General features: G+C 54.7%; 2 protein-coding genes across 2 annotated transcripts; one reads left to right on the top strand and one right to left on the bottom strand.

The window, feature by feature from the left end:
* Positions 1-497: 497 nt before the first annotated feature.
* Positions 498-2,251, top strand: ADO (2-aminoethanethiol dioxygenase). Its single transcript, XM_041405039.1, has one exon. The coding sequence runs from the start codon at positions 536-538 to the stop codon at positions 1,268-1,270; it is 735 nt and encodes a 244-aa protein (XP_041260973.1). The 5' UTR covers positions 498-535; the 3' UTR covers positions 1,271-2,251.
* Positions 2,252-5,732: 3,481 nt separating this feature from the next.
* On the bottom strand, positions 5,733-7,824 carry EGR2 (early growth response 2). The gene is made up of 2 exons (XM_041405110.1): positions 7,314-7,824; positions 5,733-6,970 (listed from the first exon to the last, which is right to left on the bottom strand). Exons 1-2 carry the CDS (start codon positions 7,777-7,779, stop codon positions 5,733-5,735), a joined length of 1,704 nt encoding a protein of 567 aa, XP_041261044.1. The 5' UTR covers positions 7,780-7,824.
* Between the last annotated feature and the right edge of the window lie 4,421 nt (positions 7,825-12,245).

Genomic DNA, 12,245 nt, shown 5'->3' with positions numbered 1-12,245 from the left:
AGTGATTAAAGATGAATTGTCTATGGGCAGTTGCTATACACCCATGACACTGCACCTGCACTACGTCGCTCAGTTTTACATGGCTTAACTACAAGCCAAGTAACAAGTTGCTCCTGTGCTTCCTCAGCCCCTCACAGTGGTGGGGATGAAACGCCTGGCATGGGCAACTTACTGCCGTGACTTCCCCGGCCCCAGCGCAGCCCCCGGAGAGCCGCGCCAGAGCCTCGGGGAGCGGGACCCCTCAGCCCCGGGGCAGCGGCCGCTCCCGCCGGCCCGTCTCCCCTCACGCCCGTCTCCCCTCAGCGCACAATGGCAGCCGCCACAAGCTCTGGGAGCCGGCCGGCCCCGCGGCCCCTCGCGCCCCCTCACCTCAGCTGCCCTCCTTCTCCTTCCTCCGCGCTCCCCGGCGGGGCCCCAGCCCGGACTACGAGCCCCGTGGTGCCCGGCGGCGGCGCGGCTGCGCGGCGGGCCGGGGGGCGGTGGCGGAAGCGGAGCCGGGCCCCGCCCGCCGCGGCCGGGCCGGGCCGTTGCCGCCATGCCCCGGGACAACATGGCCTCCCTGATCCAGCGGGTGGCGCGGCAGGCGCGCATCACCTTCCGCAGCCCGGCGGGCCCAGCCTTCGGGGAGAACCTGCACCGTCTGCAGCAGCTGCTGGACGAGGTGCGCGCCGAGGACTTGCACTTGGCGCCGCGGGGGCCGTCGGCCGCGGCGGCGGGCGGGGATCCGCCGTGGGCCGGCGTGGTGCCTCCCGTCAGCTACATGCACATCTGCGAGACGGAGAGCTTCAGCATGGGCGTGTTTCTGCTGCGGAGCGGCGCCTGCATCCCGCTGCACGACCACCCGGGCATGAACGGCATGCTGAAGGTGCTGTACGGCACGCTGCGCATCGCCTGCATGGACACGCTGCCCGCCGGGGCGGCCGCCGCCCCGCCGCCCCCCGCCGCCGGCAGCGGGCCGTGCCTGCGCGCCCTTTTCCGCTCCCGCCAGCAATACACGCGCGCCTCGCCGCCCTGCCTGCTCTCGCCGCACACCGACAACCTGCACCAAATCGACGCTGTGGACGGGCCTGCCGCCTTTCTCGACATCCTGGCGCCGCCCTACGACCCCCAGCACGGCCGGGACTGCCACTACTACCGGCTGCTGGAGGGGCCGCCGGCGGGCGCGGAGCCGCCCGCGCTGCCGCGGGAGGTGTGGCTGGTGGAGACCCCGCAGGCCGCCGACTTCTGGTGCGGGGGCGAGCCCTACCCTGGGCCTCGCGTCTGCCTCTGAGTCGCCGCCGGCGGCCCGTGCCGGGCGGCGGCCGCTAGGGACGGTGTGCGCTCGCCCCGCCGAGAGGGGAACCCGCCGCCCCCCGCCCGGCCGCCCCCCGAGCCCGCCGGACAGCAGCACCGCGGGGACGCGGTGTCCCGTGCTGGCTGGAGCTTCGCGGGAGCGCCGTGGGTCAGAGCCTTCCTCTGCTCGCGGGCTTCGTGAGTCGGAGAAGTAAAGCGCCAGAATGTGTTTATGCCCTTGGGGCCGATGTGCGGGAGCCGCATGATTAAGCTGCTCAGCTGAAGGGTCGCGGAAATATTCCAGCATCCTGTGTAAATAGTTAGGGCCACGCCTCAGGGAGGGGAGTTCAGGCTCCAAAGGGAGAGTAAATGCAATAAGAATTATCACAGCGTGCCCCGGCTCTTCTCAGTGGGACTCCCACTGCTAGAGCCAGCTGGCACCACGGGACATGGGGACTGTACCCACTGAGTCTGGGAAGGGGGGTTGGTCTGGCTACGGCCTTTGGGGACTGTCTCCAGAGCGATTCTCAAGAAGAGCTGTACCCTGCTAATAAATAACAAATCCAGAACAACTCCTGAGCCAGGACATGCTCCTCCAGTAAATGCCAGTGGTCAATCCCCAGGGCTGGAGTTAAGGAAATTACTTCTCCAAAGTAATGGACACTGTCAGGTTCAGAGTTACTTTTCAACAGTTCTTTCAAGTGTCATATACAAGATCTCACTATTGCAACTGAGAATTACTGAGTGCATCTATGCATACTTCCTTCAGCAAGAAGGAGACAGCTGCTGATTAACCTCGCTTGGAACATCTAACGCTGCAGTGGCAGAAGGTGGCAGAAACTGGGCACCATAAGAGAAAAAACAACTATCCACTGTTGTGGAAGCTATTCTAGAAACACGGCATATTTGCAAACCCTCAGTATACAGCAGCGCATACCCTAGGTACTGATAAGATTTGACCTGATGTCTTCTCTTTAAAGCGTGGTCTGTGTTTTTATATGTGAACGCTTTGGGCTTTTGAAGCCTTGCAGTTTCCTTCTTTATACTGTTTATAAAGACTAATTTTTCATAAGGCTTTTAAATAAACGTAGAGTAGAAGAGACACCATGAATTTTGCCTTGCTATGATGGAAGCGCTCTGGAGATGCAGTTTGTCCACAGAAGGGGATGCAGTCTTTCTAACACAGGAGAGAGTTTTTCTGTAGGTCAGGTGCCCCATCTGTGCTGCAGGGACTGGTCTTGTGCCTGTTCATCCTAACACACACTTCGTACCACAAACCCAGGCCAGGGCAGCCTTGGCTATCTTAGTCCTGATTGAGAATTTGAGTAAGAAAACGCGACTCAGCAACCTCCTAAGTGATGTACCAGCCTGCTCCAGAAATCATTTCACAGCTGGCTTTACTTTTCTGTGTATTTATAAAAGCAGACTTGTTTTTCCTGTACAGTGGCTTGTATGTGTGAATTTTTAAATGATTCTGATATGGCATTGCTGCTATTTTTTTTCCCTGGCCTGTGAAAGAATGAATGTAATACACAATCAGCATTATGCATGCATGGATTAATTGTTTTGCAAGGAAAAAATAGGTAGAAATTATTTCAGGCAATTTCCATTTATTCTTTGAGCACTTAAAGGTGTCTGATATTTCTGCAGCTGGCTTACCTGTTTTTTCTTGGAATTCCCCTGCAGCTTAGCATTAGTTAATGTTTAACAATTCTTGATCGAATGTAGTCATTAATTATAAGGCAATGCCTCCCTGTGTTACAGCCTGTTTCTACCTCTCTCCAAGCCTAACAAAGACAGTTATCCTTTTTCAGAAGTCCACAAAGAGGACAGCATGGTGCATGCAAACAGCTGTACTGGAAAAACAAACTGCGACAGTGAGCATTTTTTATCCTATCTGCTCTTTCCTCCCCTTAGGTCTTTCTGCTGAGATTTTATTTTTTCTCCTCCATGTGTAAAACCTACTCAAGATGTTTAGTGGGACAGTTTAATGCATCTTTCTGAAGAGGACAGCATGGTCATGGTGCAGAGTGCTAGTTAACCGTGGCAAAACCTTTTTTTTTCCCCTTTTTCCTCTTTTTTTTTTTTTTTTTTTTTTTTTTTTTTTTTTTTTTTTAATTAAGGTGTTAGTACCAAAGTATTTAAAGCTGGAAAAATAGCAAAGAAAACCTGAGATGCATTTTTTTAAAAAGCCTCTTTGTGTAACTTCTTGCTTACTCACTAATTGAAACTTACTTCCTATGTTCTGGATATCTGTAAGCAGAAGGTTTAAGTCTGTAATGCCATTCCTTCTCTCTGCAGTCTGGTTATTGTGTTTTCACAACAGCAAAATAACTATTATTGCTGAATTGTAAAATAAATACAAGATATCTCACCAGTGACCAGTCATTACTTTCCTTCACAAGTATGACAGCCTTGAGCCAAGCACGGTACCGAGCTCTAGTTTCGCCTGACAGTCCGAACAGTGTGACCGGCTTTTCCTTGGGAGGCGATGCTTGGCACTGGATTCTCAGCCCAGATCCTGCGGGCAAATCCAGGCACGTACACTATTGATGCTTTTGAAGCTGGCTCTCAGTGTAAGGCACAGGCAGGAGTGTAGGACCATTGATACTGTGCCATGTGAGGTGCTCTTGTAGCCGTACACTAGTCACCAGCAGTTTCCTTAGTTCACGCCTTTTATGATTTCAGTGTTGTTGATATCATTTTTGCTTTTGATTTGGGTTTTAGTTTTGTAGCATGGCTAGAGACAGTAGTTTGGACAGTGCAGGGGGAGCCTTGGATTGTGTGTCTGGGTAGCTGAGATACCAATTTTGCTCAAGATGCTCTGGCTGTGAGCTGTGGTTATCCAAGGCTGTGGCGGTACCTGCAGAAGCCCGCAGTCGAGGAGGCTGCAGCTTCTGTATGACATCCCTCCAGCTGGCTGTGGTCGCTTGGGAGCCAGGACCACGTGGGATCAGGTGGCAAAACTGCAAACCAGGATGTGAAGGCTTACTTGTGCTGCTAAGGTGAATGGCAGGGCAGAGAGCGCAGCTTCTCCTGCAGAGGCTAGTCCATGCCCAACTTTAAAAGCTGTCTTGATTCAAAACCAGACATGTCACTTCAGCTCCCACTGAAGAGTAGCTGCCCCAAAAGCCAGCATGAGTTCCAGAAAATGGGGAGCAGGGATTTCTGTCTGACAGAAAAGGCAGGTGCTGCTGGGGCTTTGCACTATGGGACCTAACACCTGGGCAAGCAGCGGCTGGGAACCACCAAGAAAGGGCTTAACCCCTTCGCCCCGCTGTGCTGGACTGTGGTGTTAGTGATGTTCATCCTGCACAGCTCACTTTTGCAGTGTGGGCCGCACCAGGGATCTGTGTGCAGAGGGACAAGCCCGCGGGGCGCTTACGGCCCTGCACCGATGGCAGGACCTGATGGTGGGCCGAGGCCGGGATAGCATTTAAAAAACCAAAATAAGTTTACAAAAAAAAAGAAAAAAAAAAAAAGCACGATATTGCGGCCATGTGGGTTCAGCAAAAACAGTCCGGTTGTGCCGCGGGGGTGAGCGCCGCCGCCCCGGGCCGCTGCGGAGCGCCCGCGCAGCTCCGCGCCGCCGGGAGCCGCTTCCCCCGAGCGGCGGCCGTCGGGGCGGCGGTACTCACTGTTCCGGAGCCCACTCGCGGAGGTTGCCTGGGGCGGATCGTAACCGCGGAACAAAACAGAATGAGTCAAAAAAAAACCCACCCCGCTCCCTGGTTAATATTATCCCGTCTCTCGTCTCCGAGGGAAATTCCCGCGCCCAAAAGCGAGTGTTTGTACGCTGGGGCCGAGGCCGCAGGTTTTCCACGCCGAGGCTTTGCGGGGCGGTGCGGTGCGCCCATCGGACCCCGGCCGGGCTGCCCCGCAGCCCTCCGCCGCCGGGACGCGGCACGGGTCGGGGACGAGCGGGGGACACCCCTTCCCTGGGTCAGGCCAGGGAACCTACGGAAATAAAGATGTCAATTTAGCATAATTAAGAGATTTATTTGTCGTCTTTTATAAACTTTGTAAGCACCTACCCTATTGTCGAAAAGTTTATTTACAGAGTGGCCAGAAAGATACCCCCCTCTCCTTCCAGCCCCCGTTAGTGGTTGTGCATTATTCGTGTTACCTGCGGCGCGCTGGGTCCCGGCCGACCACGGGCGCCGGTCCCAGCCCGAGTATTTACATCCTGTCCCAAGTCCTACTACAAACGGAACACTTTTAAGTCACCAAAAAAGAAAAACAAAACCAAAACCCCAAACCAGTGCGTACAAAAATATAGTCTCTAAAAAAAAAAAAAAATCCCAATATTAATAGGCAGAAATGTACAGCCATACTAAAACCAGGGAGGGAAAAACTTTCCGGACTCGGTGTCGCCGCTGTCGTCGGAGCGGATCGGTAAGGCACCCCCCACATGCAGACAGGGGACCGGGCTCTACACCACACAAGGCACCAAGGACACCTCACCACGACGGCACTGCATGCATCCATCCTCCCGCCGCAGCCCCTATGTACACCCGCCGGGCCAGGGCGGCGGTGCCGCTCCCGCCGCCGGGTTGCGGACACCCGCCGGCGGCGGCGGCGGCTCCTTTTCGCTCCTTCTGGCGCAGGTGAATCTTGGTGTGTCGCTTCCTTTCATCGGAGCGGGCGAACTTCCTACCGCAGAAGTCGCAGGCAAAGGGCTTCTCGCCGGTGTGCGTGCGGATGTGGGTGGTGAGGTGGTCGCTGCGGCTGAAGTTCCGCATGCAGATACGGCACTGGAAGGGCTTGTGGCCCGTGTGGATGCGGATGTGCCGGGTGAGCTCGTCGGAGCGGGAGAAGCGGCGGTCGCAGCCCTCGGCGGGGCACGGGTAGGGCCGCTCGTGGACCGGCGTCTTGCTGGGCCGGTTGGGGTACTTGCGGGGCCGCAGAATGGGCCGCAGCGGCAGGTGGTGCGGGCTGTAGGCGCCGGCGGGCAGCCGGGCGCCCGCACCCTCGCCTCCGCCGCTGCCGGGAGCGCTGCCGGGGGCGGCGCCCGCCGGGGGCGCCCCCATCGTGAAGTTGCGGATGGTGGAAAGCGGCGTGAGGGGCGGCGGGACGCGGAGCGAGTCGAGGGGGCAGGGGAAGGGCTTGCGGTCGGGGCCGGCGTGGAGCTCCCGCTGGCACTGAGGCGGCGGGAAGAAGCCGCCGTACTCGGGGATCATGGTGAAGAGCCCGCCGTCGGCCGCCGCCGCCTTCGGTGAGGGGTAGGAGGGCGGCGGGGGAAAAGGCAGTGCCCCGCCGCCGGCGGCGGGCAGGAAAGCCGAGGAGGGGTCTTGCGGGTACAGGTCACCGCAGCCCGAGTAGGGCGGCGGCGGAGGAGAGTACAGATGCTCCAGGTCGGCTGGCTGGCCCTGTGCCATGGTGCAGCCGAGGGCCCCGGCCAGCGGGTTGGGGGAGGTGGCGGAGGCGGCGGTGACCGAGGAGGCGGCGGAGGAGGCGGAGGAGGCGGCGGAGGAGGCGGCGGAGGAGGGCGTGCTGACCCCCTGCAGGATCCCCGCGCTCACGATGTTGATGATGCCCTCGGGGTAGCAACCGGCGCCAGGGTACTGCGGGTCGATGGAGAATTTGCCCATGTAGGTGAAGGTCTGATTTCGGGAAGCCGGGGCATTGGGCGCGAAGCCGCCACCGTAGGGCAGGTCCAGGGCCCGCTTGTCGCCCATGTCCACGTTGATCATACCGTCTGGGGGGGCAAGGAGCAGGTCAGCCCTCCGCGCCGCCACCCGCCGGAGGACCGGCACCGGTCCCAGCCACCGCCCGCCCCGGCCCAGCGCGGGGCTGCGGCGCGCACATGTTGCGCTCCGGATGCAGGGGGGCTCCGCGCCGACTGCAACTTTCCCCCCCGAACTGGGTGCGGAGGTAGGGCTGCCGCGAACGGGCGGCGGGGACCCGGCCGGGCGGCGGGAGAGCCCCGGAGAGGGTCCGGCGCCCCGTCCCAGTCCGACCCCCGCCCGCCGCCCCGAGTCTCCGCCGCCCCGGCGCTCTCCGCGGGCGGCCCGGCCCGCACCTGCGAGGGCTCCGCTTACCTCCTGCCACACCGCTCATCTGGTCGAACGGCCCTGCCAGGTCGGCATTGGGGAAGATCGCGACCGAAGTTGGCAGCGCGGCGGAGATGTCATCCGCCGGGTAAATGGCCTCGGGGAGCTGGTGCACGAACCCACCGAGGGTCACCGGGATCTTGTCTACCGCCTTGGCGGTCATCATGGGGGCAGCGGGGCGGCCGGGGGAGCGGCGCTCCCGGCCGGCGGTGGGCACTCGGGGCGGGGAGGGGAGGGAGAGGAGGGGGCGCTTCCCCCTGCCTCCCACTACCAGCGCGGGGGGACCGCGGGGAGCCGGCGCGGCATGTGCGGGCGGGCGGCCGCCCCGTCGCGGCGGTGCGGTGCCCGCGGTGCCCCGGGAGCGCCGCGCTCCCGCCGCAGCTCGCGCTGGAGGACAAGTCTGGCGGTAACTATTTATGGGGGCCCCCTGAATGCCCGGGACGTCACTGCCCATATAAGGACTGAGGAACGGGGCCCGGCGGTCACGTGGGCGCCCGCGTGTGGGGGCGGCCCCGACCCGCCCCGGCCCCGCTCGGCCCCCGCCACCGCCCGCCGCGCCGCCCAGGGGGGTATTCCGGTGGCGGGGCCCTTGTCCTAAAAAGGCGAGGATCCGGCCCCGCCCCTCCTGCCCTTTTAGGGCTTGTTCCGGAAAATTTTTAAAAGGTTCGGAAAAGCAGAGGAGGTCCCGGGGCCGCCCCGCCAGACCCCGCTCACTTTCTCAGCACTGTAACCGCAAACCGGCGGCGGCTCAGGAAACAGCCGCATTCACGGAATAGAGCTTCTCCTTTGTCAAAGAAAAAGTAATTTTAAAAAATATTTTTTTTTTTTTTTCTGAATTACGGGTGGAAAGAGCCGCCGAACAGAGCGACTCGGCGGCGCTGCTTGTTTTGGAAAGTGTCTGATCTATATATACCGTCGCGAAAACGGAACCGCCTGCTCCGCCGTCGCTGGGTTGTTATTGTATCGACGGGCACAAGCGAGGACGGGACCGGGAGGGGGGGACAGGAGTGCCCCCCCGCCGCCCCACCTCGTTCTGTTCTGACCCTACCGCTCCCGCTTTGCTCCGTTCAGCCTCGTGCTCCCACAGTTTCCATCCTCAGTAACATTTCCACTGCCGCTTTTGCTTTATTTCTCCATGATCTCCTCCATAACGAGGGTATCAAACCAAAGAGTGCTTAAATTCTGGCTTTTTTTTTTTTTTCCTCCAAAGTACTAAAAATAACCTCCCTTGTGCCTCCCTTCCCAGGAGAAGCCAATCTTTCATATGCTGTTCCCAAGCTTAGAGCTTGCAGCCCCTACATCTTCTTGCTGATGAGGGTGTCAGATGTAATTATTTTTGAAAGCTGTATCCCGTGTCACTAATCTCATTACTTGGGGATATTTCATCTTGTGGCTGTTTATTACTGCATTTAGGAAAGCAACTCTCACATATGGTCTGTAGCGTGCGAGGCCCCTTTTCAATAGTCTGCAGTGAAAAAAACAACCCATTGACAACCCAAGCAGCAGCAAGACATGGCAACATATGAGAGATATTATGACAGTGCATTCCTGTTCCAAAGCAACAAGCCAGAGAATACAGAGGAAGGCTAAAAACTCTTCACTTTCATTTTTAACTGCAGCTACCAGTGTTTACAGGTCTAATACATTACAGCCTGTGCCGCAGAAGAGGGGTGTGCTCAGGCATCCCTGTGGTGTATAGACTTACCTTCTGCCTTGGCTCCCAAGCACCGTCACAGTGTCTCTCAGGACCCTCTGTATCCATGCCACACCTCACACCCCAGCTGGGAAAGGCTCTTTCAGTTCCTCCAGGTCACTGCCTTCGGTGATGCTCCAGGTTCATTACTTGTCCAGCCACCACACCACGGAGTCCTAGACAGCAGCATTCCTGGAAAAATAAAGGTTTTAGGGGCATTTGCTAAGGAATAGTAGGCATAAAGCCAGGTATTTGCCTTGATGAGAGATCAGGGAAGTATGCACAGTAATTAATAAATATGTAACACTGGTTTTTAACATAGATTTTTGTTACCAGTCCTCTCTAGCACTTAATGTACAGCCAATACAGTTTGACATATGAGATTTAGTTGAAAGCAAGCTTTCAGTGGGATTCTAGATATTTTCATTTTAAAAACCATCTCAATTTAAAAGTAAAATTTAAAAGTGTGACAGAGAGACAGGTTCTGGGAAATTTGACTGAGAAGTAGGAGCAATTGTATTGTACCATTCTGTTACAGCTGAGCTATAATTGGTCTAATCGCTACTATGAAAGAACAAAATATTGGAATCTGTTGTGCAGTGGGGTGAGTTACTTTACATGAATTTGAGAAACAGTAACTCTAAGTGCAGTATTCTCCTTACTGCAAAACATTGCAGATATCTCAGATTTAGGGCTTATGGATATTCTACATCATCTTGTATTAATCCAAAATACCATATGCCCACTGATGACAGTAAATCATAATGCACACAGGAGAAAGGAGAACCAAAGTTTCACACCCCATCTTAATCCCCCCATAAATCAACTCTAACTTTGAACTAACTTGGCTAATTTAATATTCTTCCACTATGGAAAAGGATTGAATGAAAGACCAACAGAAATAAAATTTAACTTCACCTGTGGAATACTACTGTAGTTGACTTGGCTGGTTAATTTTTAAAGGCCTCTTAATAATAGAATAAATTGTGTCTGATTTCCAGCCTTTCCAGGGACAATCAAATCACTCGATATCTTTCAATGGGGGCTTTGTCTCAATGGCAGCAGGATCTGGTGTGGGGCAAGATGGAAGCATACTTAATGTTCAGTTTCAGGAAGTTGTTGACAGATGAAACTCAAATGTTTCTGGGCCCTTTTCAGATATCCTTGCTGTATTGCTTTGCATGTGCTTTGTACCTTTGATCCCCATTTGGCTGATTACAGCAGACTCTGAAAGTTGGACTGTCCAGCTCACACTGACGTCGATGGCCCTTACGTGCAGAAATATCCTACTGACCTCTGTGGTTCCTATAACCACATGGCTTCATATGACTGACAGATTGTTGGTGCAAATTGCCAAATCCCCAATCACACCAAGAGCCTCGAATATGCATGGCCTCTTAGTGGATATAGCAGTGATTTTGGATGGTTCAGAGCTGAAAGGCAGAACTTCTTCCTATTCCAAACTTCTTTGAAACCGGGCCCCTTTGGATTTACTGTATTTACTCTTTTAACAAGCTGCTAGCTGACATTGCACTGGGGGTATATTTTCCTGCATCCATTCTCTACCACCAGTACCTGAGACATGAGTTGTAGAAATAAAATCATCTTTGCCTCTGTACCTGAGTTGAGAGTGGCTGAGGAAGAAAAGGCAGCTTATCATCTGCAGAGCTGGCAACACATTTAACCAGCTTAGCATCACACATTTGAGTCATCTCTCCAGGGGGTTACTATGCTTTTGCAGCAAAACTCACCCGACCTCCTGTGCTAACAGGCCTGCATGGGAAACACACCCTGCTGCTTCCACTCTGCATCCTGCTGCTTTCAGGAGGGTTAAGGTGGCCCCAGCTCAGCAGGTGCCCTAGGGAGTAGGAACTCATTTGGGAACAGGGAGTTGTTTACAGATTGGAGATGAATGACCCTGACAACAGCAAAGAATGTCTGTCCTAAGTCTGGGCTAGATTCACGTTGGGGTTGGTGGGTTTTTAATGTTTAATGTAAAAGAGAAAATCTTCTCTCCAAAGCTGAATTTTAGAGTTTCCTAAATTTGCCCCTTTGCACTGGGGAAAGATTTGTCATGCCCTCACAGGAAGAAATGCTTGTTTACTATTTCACCTTCTGTTTTGGCCAGGGGTGTCTGGTAGATTCTCAGGCTGCTGGCAAAGCCACTTCCCTTCAGTCAGTCCTTCCTGCCCCTCACAGGCCTGATATAGGCTCTTAGTCTGCACTGGCCAGTCACCAAAAACTGGAATCCAGCCAGGGAAACCTGCTGTAAACATGAACTTACAGAAAACAGCTGGCTGACTGCTGGCAAGCTAGGGGAAGGGGATGGTTAAGGAGCAGAGAAGGCATCCCAGTCTGCCCTTAATTACAGTACCTTGAAACCACTCTGTGGTTTTCAGCCAAGGCTGCTTGTTGTCTTAGGATGAGCGCCTGTAAATTTGAAATAAGTAAATAACTTTATTGTGAGTCCTTGGCTTAGGATAGCAGTAGCAGCTTTCTGAAGGGTTATTTAAATGTCAATAACTTTTTCTAATTCGGGCTATAGAAATTAAATAAACCCATGTGGAATAAATAAACTACTAGTTTAAGTTTGTGTGGCTGTGAACAAGTATGTGTGACCGAGAAAACTTCCAGTCAAATAAAGCCAACAACAAACTTGTTTGCTCAAAACTTTTTCTCGTTATTAAACACATAGAAAATTTCCTGGATGTTCCTGTACACGGTTTCTAGCATATATATAAAATCCGTTGTCCTACTTGCATTCACCCCGTGAGTTTCCCACGGAACACCCGAGGGAACGGATGCTCCCGCCGCTGTCGGGAGGGGAGCGGGAGCGTGTGCGGGCTCCACTGCCCTCTCCTGGGGAAAGGCGCTCTCGGGAGCAGCGAGGACAGCAGCTGAGCAAAGAGCGATGCGCCGGGCTGAGTTCTGCTGCTGTTTCGCCGTATAACAGCACCTCTAAAGGTTTTCATCACACTCGTGCTACCTGTAGGGAGACTCGAGCCCTGTAGAGTCAGAGATGCCCGTCACAGCCAGTGACCCCCACAACAGTGTCGATGGGGAATCACGTACTGCAGTGAAGTGAGAGCAAGCCACAGAGGGGCATCCCTGCTGAAAGGCTAAAATATCAGCTCTGCATGCTGCTTGCTGGGGGGATAAAAAAAAGGAAAGGAAAAAAAAAAAAAAAACAAAAAAAAAAAAAAAAAAAAAAAAAAAAAAAAAAAAAA

The sequence above is a fragment of the Onychostruthus taczanowskii genome, unplaced genomic scaffold (genome assembly GCF_017590055.1).
Source record: "Onychostruthus taczanowskii isolate IOZ18803 unplaced genomic scaffold, ASM1759005v1 scaffold22, whole genome shotgun sequence".
NCBI lineage: Eukaryota > Metazoa > Chordata > Aves > Passeriformes > Passeridae > Onychostruthus > Onychostruthus taczanowskii.
Note: the sequence above shows the minus strand (reverse complement) of the source record. Positions and strands in the feature narration are given on the sequence as shown.

What these genes read in the sequence shown, in the direction of transcription:
- EGR2 (XM_041405110.1), bottom strand. Translation starts at nt 7,779, where the DNA reads ATGGGCAGTGACGTCCCGGGCATTCAGGGGGCCCCCATAAATAGTTAC. An exon ending in GATGAGCGGTGTGGCAGGAG is followed by an intron (nt 6,971 to 7,313) that starts GTAAGCGGAGCC and finishes TTGCCCCCCCAG; the next exon opens with ACGGTATGATCAACGTGGAC.
- ADO (XM_041405039.1), top strand. Translation starts at nt 536, where the DNA reads ATGCCCCGGGACAACATGGCCTCCCTGATCCAGCGGGTGGCGCGGCAG.